Here is a 13,398-nt window from a genome sequence, read left to right on the forward strand (position 1 = left end):
GATGTCACTCCGTGTGTTTCTAACTGTGTTTGGAAACGTTTGGTTCAGACGCTGTTTCATGAGCCTTCACTTTGCCCCTCACAAGACGTCAGATAATTAAATAGAGACTATTTAAAAGACTTTTCTCATATGAGTTTTAGTAATAGTTGAAAAAGTAAACATTCCTGTAATGAGACGTGCACACACAGAAAACGTCTCCTTCCCTCTTTCTTTGTGTTGAACACTAGATGTCGCTGTAGGCCCGTTTACATGCTGAAGTGCCATCAGTGTCATATCTGTTCTCCAGGCCGACTAAACTTATCATCTATATTGTATCTTGATGGTGTAAATTCTATATCACCCTATAATATGGATCACTTTATCGACCAAATCAGCATTTAGATTTATACCCCATTCTTCACGTTATATTTGGCAATTCAAGTTATCCAATGTGTCTGCTGCACACGTGCAATACAAAAGAGCGTTTAAGGTCTGACGAAAACGTCTCATTTAAACTTCTTTTACGGCATGAATCGCTGCTTTACGCTGTGGATGTAATTGCCCTGCCACAGCCACGCCCACCAACACGTCACAACGTCACAGCGCACAAAGCAGCGCGTGGACGCGCTCAGCGACCGAGCACAGAGCGCGTGAGTCTGTAGCGGAGGAGTCAAGAGGCGCACTGACTCCAGGCGCACAAGTGGATGAGCCAGCGTCTTATTCCCAGGGACTAAAGTCACGCGGTGCCAAGGGGAATGAAGAGAAGCACCGCGAGTTCTAAAGACGAGCTGAGCACATTCATCACCATGGCACGGATTTGCGCTCACACTCACGCACTTTTCGCGAAGATGACATAGCACTTGACAAACATGGGATTCCTCCGAGAGCCGAACTCACTAACGACCTGAATGAGTAAACAGAGATTGGATTCACATCGGGGCTCAGTGCGGGAGTCTCTGCCTTTGACAGTCACCGGCCGTGAGTGAACAGCAGTTGCCTAAATATGAATCTGCGCAAAGCACTTCTCCTTTTCCTCTTCCTAAACAGTGTGACAATGACTCTGACTCTCTCTACCTGCACCACAGTGGACATTGACCACATCAAGAAGAAGAGAATGGAAGCAGTGCGGGGACAGATTCTCAGTAAACTCCGGCTGACCAGTCCGCCTCAGACCACTGGTCCCAGTCAGGTCCCCTACCAGGTCCTCGCCCTCTATAACAGCACCAAGGAGCTCATTGAGGAGCTGGGACGGGACAAGCAGCAGAGTTGTGGCCAGGATAACACGGAGACAGAGTACTATGCAAAAGAGATTTACAAGTTCAACATGATCAATGGTCCTGAAAACAGTAAGTACACATCTTTGGACTCATTTGGACTGGGCACGTAGTCCGACTTCGCCTGTCTTTGATGCAGTGAAAGAAGGAGTTAGTCACGTTATCCAGATGGAAAATAAATGCGTTTCCACTGTGCAGTCTCCTCCTCAGTTGGGCAACTTTTAAGGCAAAGGTGCTTTCGTGGCGCGTCATACAAAGGAGCAAAATAAGAAATTGGAATGAGCGCTCTTCCCTGATACATACTTCACACCAAAGCCATGGGAACTCCGGCATAAAGTCTGACACATTCCTCTGAAAGGAAAATTCTCAGGCAGTTAAGTCTACTATGTTGCCAACTCCAATACCTCATTTCCATTTTCTGACTGAGTTTCCCAATATTTTTTCCACTGTTATACAATTATATTTCTCACAATTACTCTCAAATAGCGAAAAGCTGAGACTGTGTTTTGATCTAATTCTCTTGTCCAGTTATAATGGTATTTCCTGTATAAAATATGCTCCGCTGATTGTTCCAAAAAGGAGAAACAGTAGCTGACTGACTGAATCTCCAGAGAAAGTGGAGTGGAGGAGTTGGACTGGCGCCTATTCATGGCCAGAGGCTGATTAGCTCATGGTATTTGAAATCAACAGGTGTTTATGCAGTGCCCTGACACTAAACAGAGTCTTCAACCTAAGCCTTGAATCAAATGTGTTTCACAGCTCCCACAAAGTGCTTCTGACATTCAAAATACACAGCTCGGGTTGATCCCCTGGTCAGAGGTAGCCAGAGCGCCCAAAACAAACACAGGCCTAAGGAGTGGGATCACTGATGGCCACGTGCCCGAGACATCACATACAGTAGGTCGCACTGTAGGCCTTTTACAGGACACTCACTTTGCTTACTATGGACACCAGTCACTGCCAGGACCAATAATTAACACTTATTTTTTTCCGTTATGTAATTTTCTTTGAGTAATTTTAGTGTGCAGCAACATAATGTCTGTCACCTTGATCATTTTGCAGTTTGCTTCATTTTCATTCCTGCTGGATATAATGACTTTTACATGCACTGCTTTTGGAGAGTGGGAGTGTGCGGGAATCCAGTCAAGTTTGGCTGCTTTTTTCTTCTTTTTTTTTTTTTAAAACCCCACATAAAAAGTTAAACAGAAGGTCTTCATCTCTGAAATATTACAGATGCAAATCAAAGTGCAATTAAATGAGCCAAATCTCAGTCAACACAATGCTCTGGATGTCAAGCGCTGATTTGCAAAAACCTGAAAAAGGTGAAGTCATTTGGATCCCCACTTTTGAAACACTGCACGTCAAACTCTTTGAGCTTCAGTGAAAACTCGGACTTAAAAGTTGAGCCAGTAAAACGTGGGGTAATTTGTTGAAGACAGACTGTGATCTATGGGAGAAAAGAGCTATGATGTCATTAGGATAAAACGACGCAGAGCTCTTTGGGCTTGGGAAACAATACCACAACCAAATCATTAAACTTCTATTGATTCTTAGCATTGAAGTCAGTTGAAATGTAGTTTTTTTACCTACAACAATGTTTTTCAAGATTTTAAACAACAAAATATTAAAATAGTTCATTATTTTGTATCATTAACCTACTTTAAACCTACTCTTTATGTGTTCAGTCACTGGGCTACTGGGGTGTAGTAACAAACAAGATTTTGTGGTTTATCATCAGAAATATTATCTAAACAAATTCCAACACATAGGATTGGAAAGGGGATAAAACACGTCAACTATAAATCTGTGGGGGAAAATAAAAAAATAAAAAAGAGGGGGCAAAGTGGCCACATAATACTGAATGTGACTGAAACCCCTGAACAAGCATCTCCAGCTTCTTGCTAACTTTACTGTCCTCCACCACCAATAGCCAGTAGAGCAGAGGGTGAAGCAGAGGGTGAAGCAGAGGGTGAAGCAGAGGGTGAAGCAGAGGGTGAAGCAGAGGGTGAAGCAGAGGGTGAAGCAGAGGGTGAAGCAGAGGGTGAAGCAGAGGGTGAAGCAGAGGGTGAAGCAGCGGGTGAAGCAGCGGGTGAAGCAGAGGGTGAAGCAGAGGGTGATTGGTGTGGAGCAGCCGTGGTGGAGGCAGCAGGCCGGGCGCGTGTCAGTGTGGGACTGTGGTCTGCAACATCAGGGTGAGGCACAACAACCTCAGTCTGTCTTCCAGCCTTATTACACAGCCTAATCTCCTGTTTATTGCATATCTTCGTTCGAATTAATTGAGTGATAATATGAAAATGGGATCAACTGGGCATAAATGTCTTGCTTTGGCTTTTATATGTGGCTATAAATACTCTTTTGCAAGCATGTAAAAGTAAACGCCTCACAATAAAACTGTGCGTAATTGAGCCAAGTCGGTAGTACTTCCAACCATTTTCATTTATTTACTTCTGTAATCTTGTAACTCGATGTGATATTTATAAAAGATGACTCGTGGATTATTTGCACACATTAAACAAGCTTAACCATTTAACATTGTTAGATAAAGAGCTGGTGTCACACAATCGGTTCAGGCATTTCAGTCACACAAACGATGCGATCCCATCATCAGTGTCAAACAAATCGCCGGCAATATCAGACTTTGCAATAACAAACCGTAATGCATAATCCACCTTAAACCACACGATGGGGAATAGATGAGGTCACCCAAAATGAAACCAAAAACCTGATTAGAATTTCAAATCTCTCCTTGAAGAGGGGGCTTTCCACCTACTGTTCATGTGGAGAGGGTGGGGGCAAGCCAAGGGAGGACAAGGCTACTACTCCTTATAGATCATGTGGAAACGCTGGACACATATCAGCCTGTCTGCAAAAGCTGAAGGTTAGCTATAAATAGGGAAACCTGGATATAATCATGGAAATCTCAGATAATGGCTGGGAGAATGCTAAAGATGGAATTATGGGTCAAACAAAGTACAGATACTTGGAGAGGTGCTCGCATGACATAGGAACAGCTCGCCCCGAAGCTGCAGTGCCCCGGTCTGCCGCAGGGAACAGGGAGGCCCCGTAATAAAACTGAAACGTGCACCAATAGGTATATCTTGGCTGTAAATAATGGTTTCCACTGCTCTCGTAAAATCCTGCTTGTTTTCCACTCCATCGCATGTGCGAGCCCAGTTAATAAACACACTATTCAACACTACTGAGAGAAAGCTGTCAGGAGATTTGACAGAAAGAGACACATCATGGCTGAAGGTCACTGCTCCTACACAATCTGTTAGAAGATACAGTCTGCTCTCTGATATGATTTTCCAAGAGCTCAGTGGTCCGCCCGTCACAATCGTGTTGGGCTGGTTGCTCAGACATGGGGCTGGAGTAAGTGATGCCATGTGTTTCCAACTACAACACTTGGTCCCCGGAAGCACAGTGATTTGGTTTGATTTCTGTGAACACCTGTCGGCTGTGAGGCTAGAGGGAGCAGTCTGTGTTCCACTGTCCACCACATGCAACATTTGGTTTTCATTTCATCTCTTTCACTTGTTGCAAACAGGCAAGCTGGAAAAGCATAAGCAGATGCTCTGTGGTTAGCTTCATATTTTCAAATTTGACTATTAAGCCATGAAATTGATTTGCATCAGAAAACATAGTGAGATGGCATGTGAAATGACCTGGATTCATTTGAGTTACTGTTTTCACAGATGACCTCATCTACTGCCCAAAAGGCATCACCTCCAAGGTTTTCCGCTTCAATGTGTCTATCATGGAGAAGAACTCCACCAACCTGTTCCGGGCTGAGTTCCGCGCTTTGAGGGTCCCGAATGCAGCTGCCAAGAGGAACGAGCAGAGGATCGAGCTGTACCAGGTGTGTGAGCCTGCTGCTCATTTCTCCTGTTAGTGCTCCACTGTGGGGGGCAAGGGCTCACCTTCTCTCAGCTCAGGGAGGAGGGTAAAAACATTTATTTGGGTGTCCAACCGCTTGATCATTTTTCCATGTGTGTACAGTCAAATGGATTGATTTAAGAGCTTGCACAGCCGTCTTAAAGAAACTCAAGCTCACCAGTCGTCAGTTCTTTTTGAAATCCTCAGTGGTCTACACCTGCACCTCTGATGTTCGGGCTTTATTTGTTTTTTGTTTTTTTTCTTTACTTTGAATACAAGTATGTCAGATGTCAGTGCATGGCATATGAAGATGGATATATTTTTTCAAAGTTTTCTCATTAATCTCCCACGAGAGGCTAGGAGTAATGATCAGGTTCCAACATTTCCTGCCAGGGAGACAAGCGTCTCTGGGCTGCATACCGCCTCTGAGGCAGGCCTGGCCAGGGCTGAATGCAGCCTGTCAGAGCCTCAGATTGTTTCCAGGGGCCAGGAGGAGATAGGGCAGGGTCGCCTAGTGGAGGCAGTAAACAGAGCTGCAGTCGCCCCCACAGTCTGCAGACTGGAGCTGATTGGCAAAGGGCTGACACTGGCAGCACACTGGCCCCTCAGTCCCACAGGAAGACAGATTAGATGCTGACATTGTTCAGGATTCTGGTTATCCTAGCAGAGCAATGGGGCACCTCCAAACACATTTTTCACAAAAAGATAAACGGCTTTATATAGGGAACTGCTCGTCTGGTCACTCGCATTCTTGTTCTTCTGTAAAGCTGTGGTCTCAGCACATTAACAGTGGAGATATCTGCTTTCTGAACTCTGTGACCCTACATTTGAACACCCAATATTGGACCTAATGGCGTGAAGGACAATCAGGTTGTCATTGGCAGAAGGGTAACACGCAGGCATTAACTCGCAAAAAGGGGATATCAACACAAGGAGTCACTTTTTCCATGATGAGAAGACGTTTGGCCCAGGGCGTCCCGGAGAGTCTGGCTCTAGACAGACAGCTCTGGTTCTTTGTGGAACACAAAGTTTATGCAGCTGGCTCACATTTTCAACCATTCTTTCTCACAGATCCTTCAGAAAGACGACCCTAAAGCCAAGCAGCGCTACATTGGGGGCAAGAACGTCCTGACCAAAGGGACCCCCGAGTGGGTCTCCTTCGATGTGACCGACACAGTGAGGGAGTGGCTCATGTACAGACGTGAGTGTGTTCATACCTCATTACATTTCAAACTTTACGCTTCATTTACATCTGACACAGGCTACAAGGAGATAAGGAGCATTTAAATACCCTCCGCTTGTGTCTGTGCAGAGACTAACCTGGGCCTGGAGATCAGCGTCCACTGTCCCTGCCACACATTTAGACCCAACGGGGACATCATCGAAAATGCCAATGAGGTACTGGAGGTCAAGTTCAAAGGTGAGACTCTTTCTAAATGACAAGTTAATACAGTTAAACACATACAAACAGTGTTTGGTCAAGGTGATTAGACGGCTTTTTTGAGTTTAAAGACTGTTTTTTTATGAGAAGTACTAATAGTAGGCGGTGTAAATTATTTGGAGAAATGTTATGAATTACAGAGTAGAACTCAGACTGTTCTTCCTGGATAGTGTCCACACACAGATATGTTATGTTTAAGAGCACTGGGTTTGTGTTGAATCTCTTTGTTAATTAACAAATTGACACACTTTTGTGTCACTAGGTTTGATCAACTAGGCAACATATTTAAGTCGTTAATCGGGTAATTTTCATTAGTGCAACTGATGATTTCTGCCCTTCTTTGATGTCAATCACATTTTCTTTTGTGCATATAATCAAACAGAATGTCTCAAACAACCAATATAGAGTATGCAGTAGTATTTGGTCACCCCGGGTCAATACTTTGTGGAACCACCTTTCACTGCGCTTACGCCTGAAAGTCTTTTGGGGATTGTCTTTACCAGCTTTGCACACCTAAAGACTTCGTTCCCATTCTTTTTTGCAAAACAGCTCAAGCTCAGTCAAATTTGATGGAGAGGGTTTGTGGAGAGCAGTTTTCAGATCTTGCCACAGATTCTCGATTGGATTTAGGTCTGGTCTTTAACTGGACCATTCTAACACTTGAAGGTTTAAACCATTCCACTGTAGCTCTGCATGTTTAGGTTCCAACAGGTTTTTCTCAAAGATTGCCCTGTATTTGGCTCCATCCATCTTCCCATCAGCTCTGAGCAGCTTCTCTGTCCCTGCTGAAGAAAAGCAGCCCCACAGCGTGATGCTGCTCCATGTGTGACACTGGGGATGGTGTGTTCAGAGTCATGTGCCCTGTTAGTTTTCCACCACACAGAGCATTTTGCCTTCAGGCCAAAAAGCTCAATTTTGGTCTCAATTGGCAGCAATTGGTTGCACTCAGGGAAAAGTCTTTTCAATTTTTTTTAATAAAAAAAATAATAATCTAGGGATCATGTAAAATTTTCCTTCCACTTCACAATTGTGTGCAACTTCTTGTTACTCTTTCTCAAAAAATGCCAATACAATTTATTTCAGTTTGCGGTCGTGATATTAGAAAATGTGAACAAGTTCCAAGGAACGAATACTTTTTTGCAAACCACTGTAAAATAGTAATTTGAGCATTTTATCCTTTCACAATCAATCCAACCAGATTTAGTAGTATTATTCCCTAATATTACTGCTTATACTATATTAATCCTATTATAGTAGTACTTTTTATAAGCTCAGTCGGAAAAGTCCTCAGCCCTGTCATCGGCATGTGCTTCATGCAGTGATCCACAGACTTTCTTTATGGTAAGATAATGGATTTCCTTTTTATGAAGACGAAAAGACACTGAGCATGGGAATACAATTGCTCTGGTATCTCACTTAGTGCTGAGGCCCCTGGGCCCCGGGGCCTGGGAACACTGTGGAATAGGCCAGCCACAAGGAATGTGCCGCTACGGCGCTCAGACGCTTGGCCCCGAATTAAAGAGGGCCGGACAAATTCACCAGCAGCATCTCTCCGGAGATATCTACTGCTTTAGCTATCAGGCCTAGAGTGGATGAACAGACCCTGGTCCTGAGGAGGAGGTGAGAAGCCCAGGGAGGGATCATGTGAGAGGAGGAGAAAGACAGACGTGTAGAAGGTCTACATCGTGTTAATGTGTCCTTAACCTGTTACTCGCAGGTATGGAAGAAGATCCGAGTCATCACAAGGAGCAGAAGGAGCAGCTCTACCCGCACCTCATCCTCATGATGCTGCCACCTCACCGACTGGACACTCAGTCTTCATCCCGAAGACGCAAGAGGGCACTGGACACCAATTACTGCTTCAAGTGAGCAACAGTTCTCTGAAAGATATCTTTAATTATATATATTATTATTATATTATATTAAGTATATTTGATTGCTCTCTTTGCCCTCAGTGTTGCCAAATATTTTTGATTAGGTTGAAATGCCTTTTAAAAATATTTTCCCACTATATCTGCGATTGATTCAAGTATGAAAATTGGTCTTGCGTGTAACTGGGGTTGATATCTTATACGATCCAGTCAGGTAATAATTGCTCTACAATTATAATATAAAGACTGGCTGAAATCTCAGTCTTGTTTACCAAGGAATGGAATTTGTGACAATCATGTCAATACTGTAAGAGAATATGAGTTATTTTCTTGGAAAAACAGAAGGATCATCTTTCCAACTGCACTGTAACATGAAACGGAAACTTATTTCAGATGCCAAGGGGGGTACCAAGCCACGCAGAATTAACTTGTTAATCATGTCAAAGAGCGTGACGGAGGTATTGGAAGTACAAGTTGGGATCTGTCCCAGCACTTGCCAACAGTACCTGGTCGTCTACGCCGTCTGCTTGGCTCTGGGGATTCTCTGTCAGCCTGACAGTCAGAAACCTTGGCTGACTCCAGGAGGGAAAATAAGGGCACACCTAAGAGTGGAATTCTCTCTCATCTGTGGATCTGAGGCCACAAGCACATGCACACAGGTCTGACTTCTGAGCACCATCTTGTCTTCTCTCCTTTGCAGTAATTATGAGGAGAACTGCTGTGTGCGACCACTATATATTAATTTCCGCCAGGACTTGGGCTGGAGGTGGATCCATCAGCCTGAAGGGTACTACGCTAACTTCTGCTCTGGGCCCTGTCCCTACCTACGCAGCTCTGACACAACCCACAGCACAGTAAGTCCAAAAAAGCAACTCTTTTTGAAATTTGACAATCTTAGTACATTTTTGGTGGGGTTAGAATCCAATCAATTTACATCGTTCTTAATTAATATAATTAACAATAATTAATTTTCATGGAAAGAAAACAAATACAAAACAAAGGTACATTTTGCCAGTTCTTTATGTAAATGTTTGAACATACAGCTAATGTAATTCAAATGGCAGAACTTGATCAACATAATTGGCTTTGACAGCAACCTTATATGGTTGGTAGATGAACTTGCAGCTACTTTATTAAGTTTACTTGTAACACTTGTACAACACTTGTAATATATCCTATTAGCTGGAATGACAATTGTGATACCAAGTAATTTAAAAACACCAAGGCTTGAAAAATCTTTAAGCTCTTGACTCACCACTCTTCTGTTCTCACAGCTGCTGAGCCTGTACAACACTCTGAACCCAGAGGCATCAGCGTCACCCTGCTGTGTCCCTCAGGACCTGGAGCCCCTCACCATCCTCTATTATGTGGGTCGCTCGCCCAAAGTGGAGCAGCTGTCCAACATGGTGGTCAAGTCCTGCAAGTGCAGCTAAAGACAGTGAGAGAGACACAGACTGGCACTACTCAGGAGCTGGCAGCAGGGTTTGAACACTCACCCTCGCTTCTAAAAAACGTACAAGGATTCTGAAATCCACCGACAAGAAGCAGGCTGAAACTGAGGCATTCACACAATGAAGACAATTACCACTTCACTGAAACACAGACCTCTTTGAACTTGACTTTTAACATTAGTGTTATGTGTTATGATGACATAATTGTAAAAAGAAACTGAACACGCATGAAAAGAAGGTACAATCAACAGTTAAGAGACAACTGTATGTCCTTGCTGGAAATGAACGCTGTACTTGTCACTGTTCATTAAAATGCTGTTTCATAGAAGTAAGGCAAAGACAAAGAAGAGATGCTGGAAAACAAGCCTTTATTCAAACTAGTATTCCATAGTTATGTTTACCTCTTGAATACAACAGGACCCAGGGATGTTCTTTAGAAAGTGAAGCCTTCTGTTTTATCAACATTGTATGTCACTAAGTGAACACTTAAATAGAACACAAAGTGTAAATGCTTTATTATTACCCTTGAAAACACATTTTTAATTAAATGGATTGTTGGATAGTATTCTGTTTTATGTTTATGTTTAAAAAGTGCCTGTAAACTATTGATATTCAGCAGAGATTGTCACTTCTACTCAACTTACAATAACACAATAACCAGCATGATGGGTATTAGGTATGAATGTTGTTGCTACAATTGAGTGCCAGTAATAATCTTGCATGCTGCAAAAAACAGTCATTGTTCATGCAAGATGCACATTAATATCACTGCATGCACAGGCTACAACTGAACTGAAATACTACAAATGTGACTACAAAGCTACAAAATACTTTTACTCATTATATCCTAAAGTTGAAGTGTGGAATTGCTGTTACCAAAGTAATTCTGTCAATGAGTATAAATACACCTTGATAAATAAGCTGGTTGGAGTCACTATTGCTACTTTCAAGTACTGTTTACCCAAGTAAACTTAACATTCAATATTTTTTACTCTGTATTATTGAGTAGAACTACTTCTACTTGATTAATACTATTTTATTTCTAACATTATGTCTAAATAATAGTATATAAACATTATCTGGCAACGTTGTGCAGCACAGATTACAACAGATATTTGATAAATATAATTCATGCTTAAAGTTCAAGTAATATTCATAAACATAATGCCACCAATAAGTAACATAGACACATTGTTCCATTAAAAGCCCTGAGTCAACTATTTCTATGGTCCCACGCAGTACCTCATGGATGTGCAGAATCAGCACTATGTCACCAAAAGTACCAGTCAATAAATACTTGCAATAACAGAAAAACAAAAGTACATTCACAACAATTAGATTCAAGCTATGAACACAATTTATAAAAAGATTCACAAGAACAATGTATATAAAACTCTTTAAACTTTGAAATGATGATACCGTCCTGGAGCTCAAGTGTGTTACACGTTCATGACTGTGTAGAGTAAAAAGGCAAATCTAATTCGATTAAAGTTTTCTTTAAAGCTAACAAACTGGGCCATACTCTTGCAACAAATGAGCACTCTGATTTGGGCAACAACATGAACAACAAGTTCAAGGTAAATATTTGAACTGGACTACTTCAAAACTGCTTCCAAAATGTGCCGGCCCTGTGCATGTAAACTAGCGAAGGTCAATTCTGTTTGGTTTGTAATGCCACTGCTTTGAATCCTGAACAGAATTCTGAATCCTGCCGTTAAAATGCCGGCAAAGACACGAAGAAGCATCTGCTGAAGGCGATCTATCAGTGCAATGTCAGCGGCGTCGCTAGTATGACGAGAATGAAAGCAGGCAGCCGTTGAGCTCTTAAATGTAGCTGAGGGGGGAGTGTGAAACACGCTGAAAAGGCCATCTCATAAGACGCGCAACAAAATCCCAACCTGCGTCAAAGCTGGCTACGCGCACCGCCCTCTCACATGTCTGTTGCCATATTGTAAAAATAATAAATAGAATGTTGGCGGATGTTGCTCGCTGTTGTCTCGTCTGTTGTTACATGCAGAAACACCTGTCATGGCGGCACAATGGCGGACCGTGTCTCGAGTCGCAGTCTTCGTGTCATCTGTGGCTCGGCTCCCGGCCCGGAAACACTTTGCGGTGCGTGGAGAGACCTGCAAGATATGAAAGGGCAGTTATTTAAATAGGCAAAGAGGCAACAGAACGGTTTTCCCTGTCCTAACTTTTGATCCAGGGGTTAATAATAGACAAAGCAGTTGGGTGTTAAGCCTCTGTATGGAGTGACTAAGGCTGCTGTCCTGTCTCTTGGCTCAGGGCCAGTCGAAAAAGGCATTCCCAACACAGGTCATGCTAGTGAGTTTGTGCTTCCTCCTAACAGTGTCCCTTTTCATTCCTTTTGCACACGATTTATTTTGGTGCTCTTTTACACCGTTGAGGGCTGACTGAGGTAGAAAATGAAAAACATCGCCTCCAGTGATATGAGGAAGCAAGAGATAAGAGTCAATTTCAAAATTAGGTAAATGTAGCTGACATAAGTCTAAGTTCAAATCAAGTATCTTCATTTGGGGTTGTCACAGCAAACCAATTGCACAATTTAGGTTTGGTTTGTCAGAGGTTTAGCACCAGATTCAATACTTTAGATTCAAGATTTAGAGATGAACCAAACATAAATCAAAAATTGAATCGCAATCAGATCCAGTGACAGGAGTGTGAACTGGCTACCTTTGTGTTGATGGGGAACTGTAACTGTCACGTTGTCACCCAAAGTGAGCAAAATATGCATAAACTACAATTCAAAAAACAATTCAATTAATCTGTGCAAGACCAGAACCAAACATCCGAGTCCAGTTTGATAGTGGAGCCTAGAAAAGGTCCCATTAAACCAGGCACAAGTGCTGCATTCATTTCCTTTCTCCAACTCCAAGTAATAAATCTCTCATCAGTCAATATCTATGGAGCCCTGAGAACTTTAGGAAAACTTCAAGAGGAAGGCTTGTAAAACACATGTGGCTGACATAATCTGGATCTGTGCACTCGCTTTGATAGGTCCTCGTCACAATATTCCCCTCATCGCATGTCAACACTGAAGCAGGGTGACGCACACATGATGAACCAGTGAAAATCAGGGGGACGGGGCCCGTGGGCAGGAGGGGGTTTAGAAGTTATACGAGCAGAAAGACATGAGTGCACAAGAGAGAGATAAAGGACTGCTGTGATTAATGGCGGTTGACAGCTGATCATAGAGAATGCTCTCCCTGTCAGAAGTGATCAGCCAGTGCAGTCATCTCTCCACAAAGGTAAACTGGACAGGCACAAAAAGGCCCTGACTCACTCCAAAGCCCCACAAAGACCATGTCCGCTCCAATAACACCACCCCCACACCGGCTCTGTTAAATGCGAGGATAAAGTGGATCCAGCCACTCGTTCTGAAGTTCTTCTCTCTATTCTGAGGCATCTCCCACACCCTCTGAGCGCAAAAAAACAAGAGATGTAATTGATGGGTTTATAAGATGTTTGTTAACTAAAACCAGGCA

The 13,398-nt window shown here is 42.9% G+C and overlaps 2 protein-coding genes across 2 annotated transcripts in view; one reads left to right on the plus strand and one right to left on the minus strand.

The window, feature by feature from the left end:
• The first annotated feature begins 680 nt into the window (after positions 1-680).
• On the plus strand, positions 681-10,457 carry tgfb3 (transforming growth factor, beta 3). The gene is made up of 7 exons (XM_072458027.1): positions 681-1,325; positions 4,949-5,112; positions 6,201-6,330; positions 6,442-6,549; positions 8,288-8,435; positions 9,142-9,295; positions 9,716-10,457. Exons 1-7 carry the CDS (start codon positions 983-985, stop codon positions 9,872-9,874), a joined length of 1,206 nt encoding a protein of 401 aa, XP_072314128.1. The 5' UTR covers positions 681-982; the 3' UTR covers positions 9,875-10,457.
• ttll5 (tubulin tyrosine ligase-like family, member 5) overlaps positions 10,242-13,398 on the minus strand; it is a 39,340-nt gene continuing 36,183 nt past the window's right edge. The window contains exon 31 of the mRNA XM_072458028.1: positions 10,242-12,018. Coding sequence (XP_072314129.1) covers positions 11,966-12,018 — 53 coding nt within the window. The 3' untranslated portion in view covers positions 10,242-11,965. The remainder of the gene's footprint in view (positions 12,019-13,398) is intronic.

The sequence above is a fragment of the Eucyclogobius newberryi genome, unplaced genomic scaffold (assembly GCF_026437365.1).
Source record: "Eucyclogobius newberryi isolate DKJ021-1_F unplaced genomic scaffold, fEucNew1.0.hap1 SCAF_21, whole genome shotgun sequence".
Taxonomy (NCBI): domain Eukaryota; kingdom Metazoa; phylum Chordata; class Actinopteri; order Gobiiformes; family Gobiidae; genus Eucyclogobius; species Eucyclogobius newberryi.

What these genes read in the sequence shown, in the direction of transcription:
- tgfb3 (XM_072458027.1), top strand. Translation starts at nt 983, where the DNA reads ATGAATCTGCGCAAAGCACTTCTCCTTTTCCTCTTCCTAAACAGTGTG. An exon ending in AGAGGATCGAGCTGTACCAG is followed by an intron (nt 5,113 to 6,200) that starts GTGTGTGAGCCT and finishes TCTTTCTCACAG; the next exon opens with ATCCTTCAGAAAGACGACCC. An exon ending in ACTGGAGGTCAAGTTCAAAG is followed by an intron (nt 6,550 to 8,287) that starts GTGAGACTCTTT and finishes TGTTACTCGCAG; the next exon opens with GTATGGAAGAAGATCCGAGT.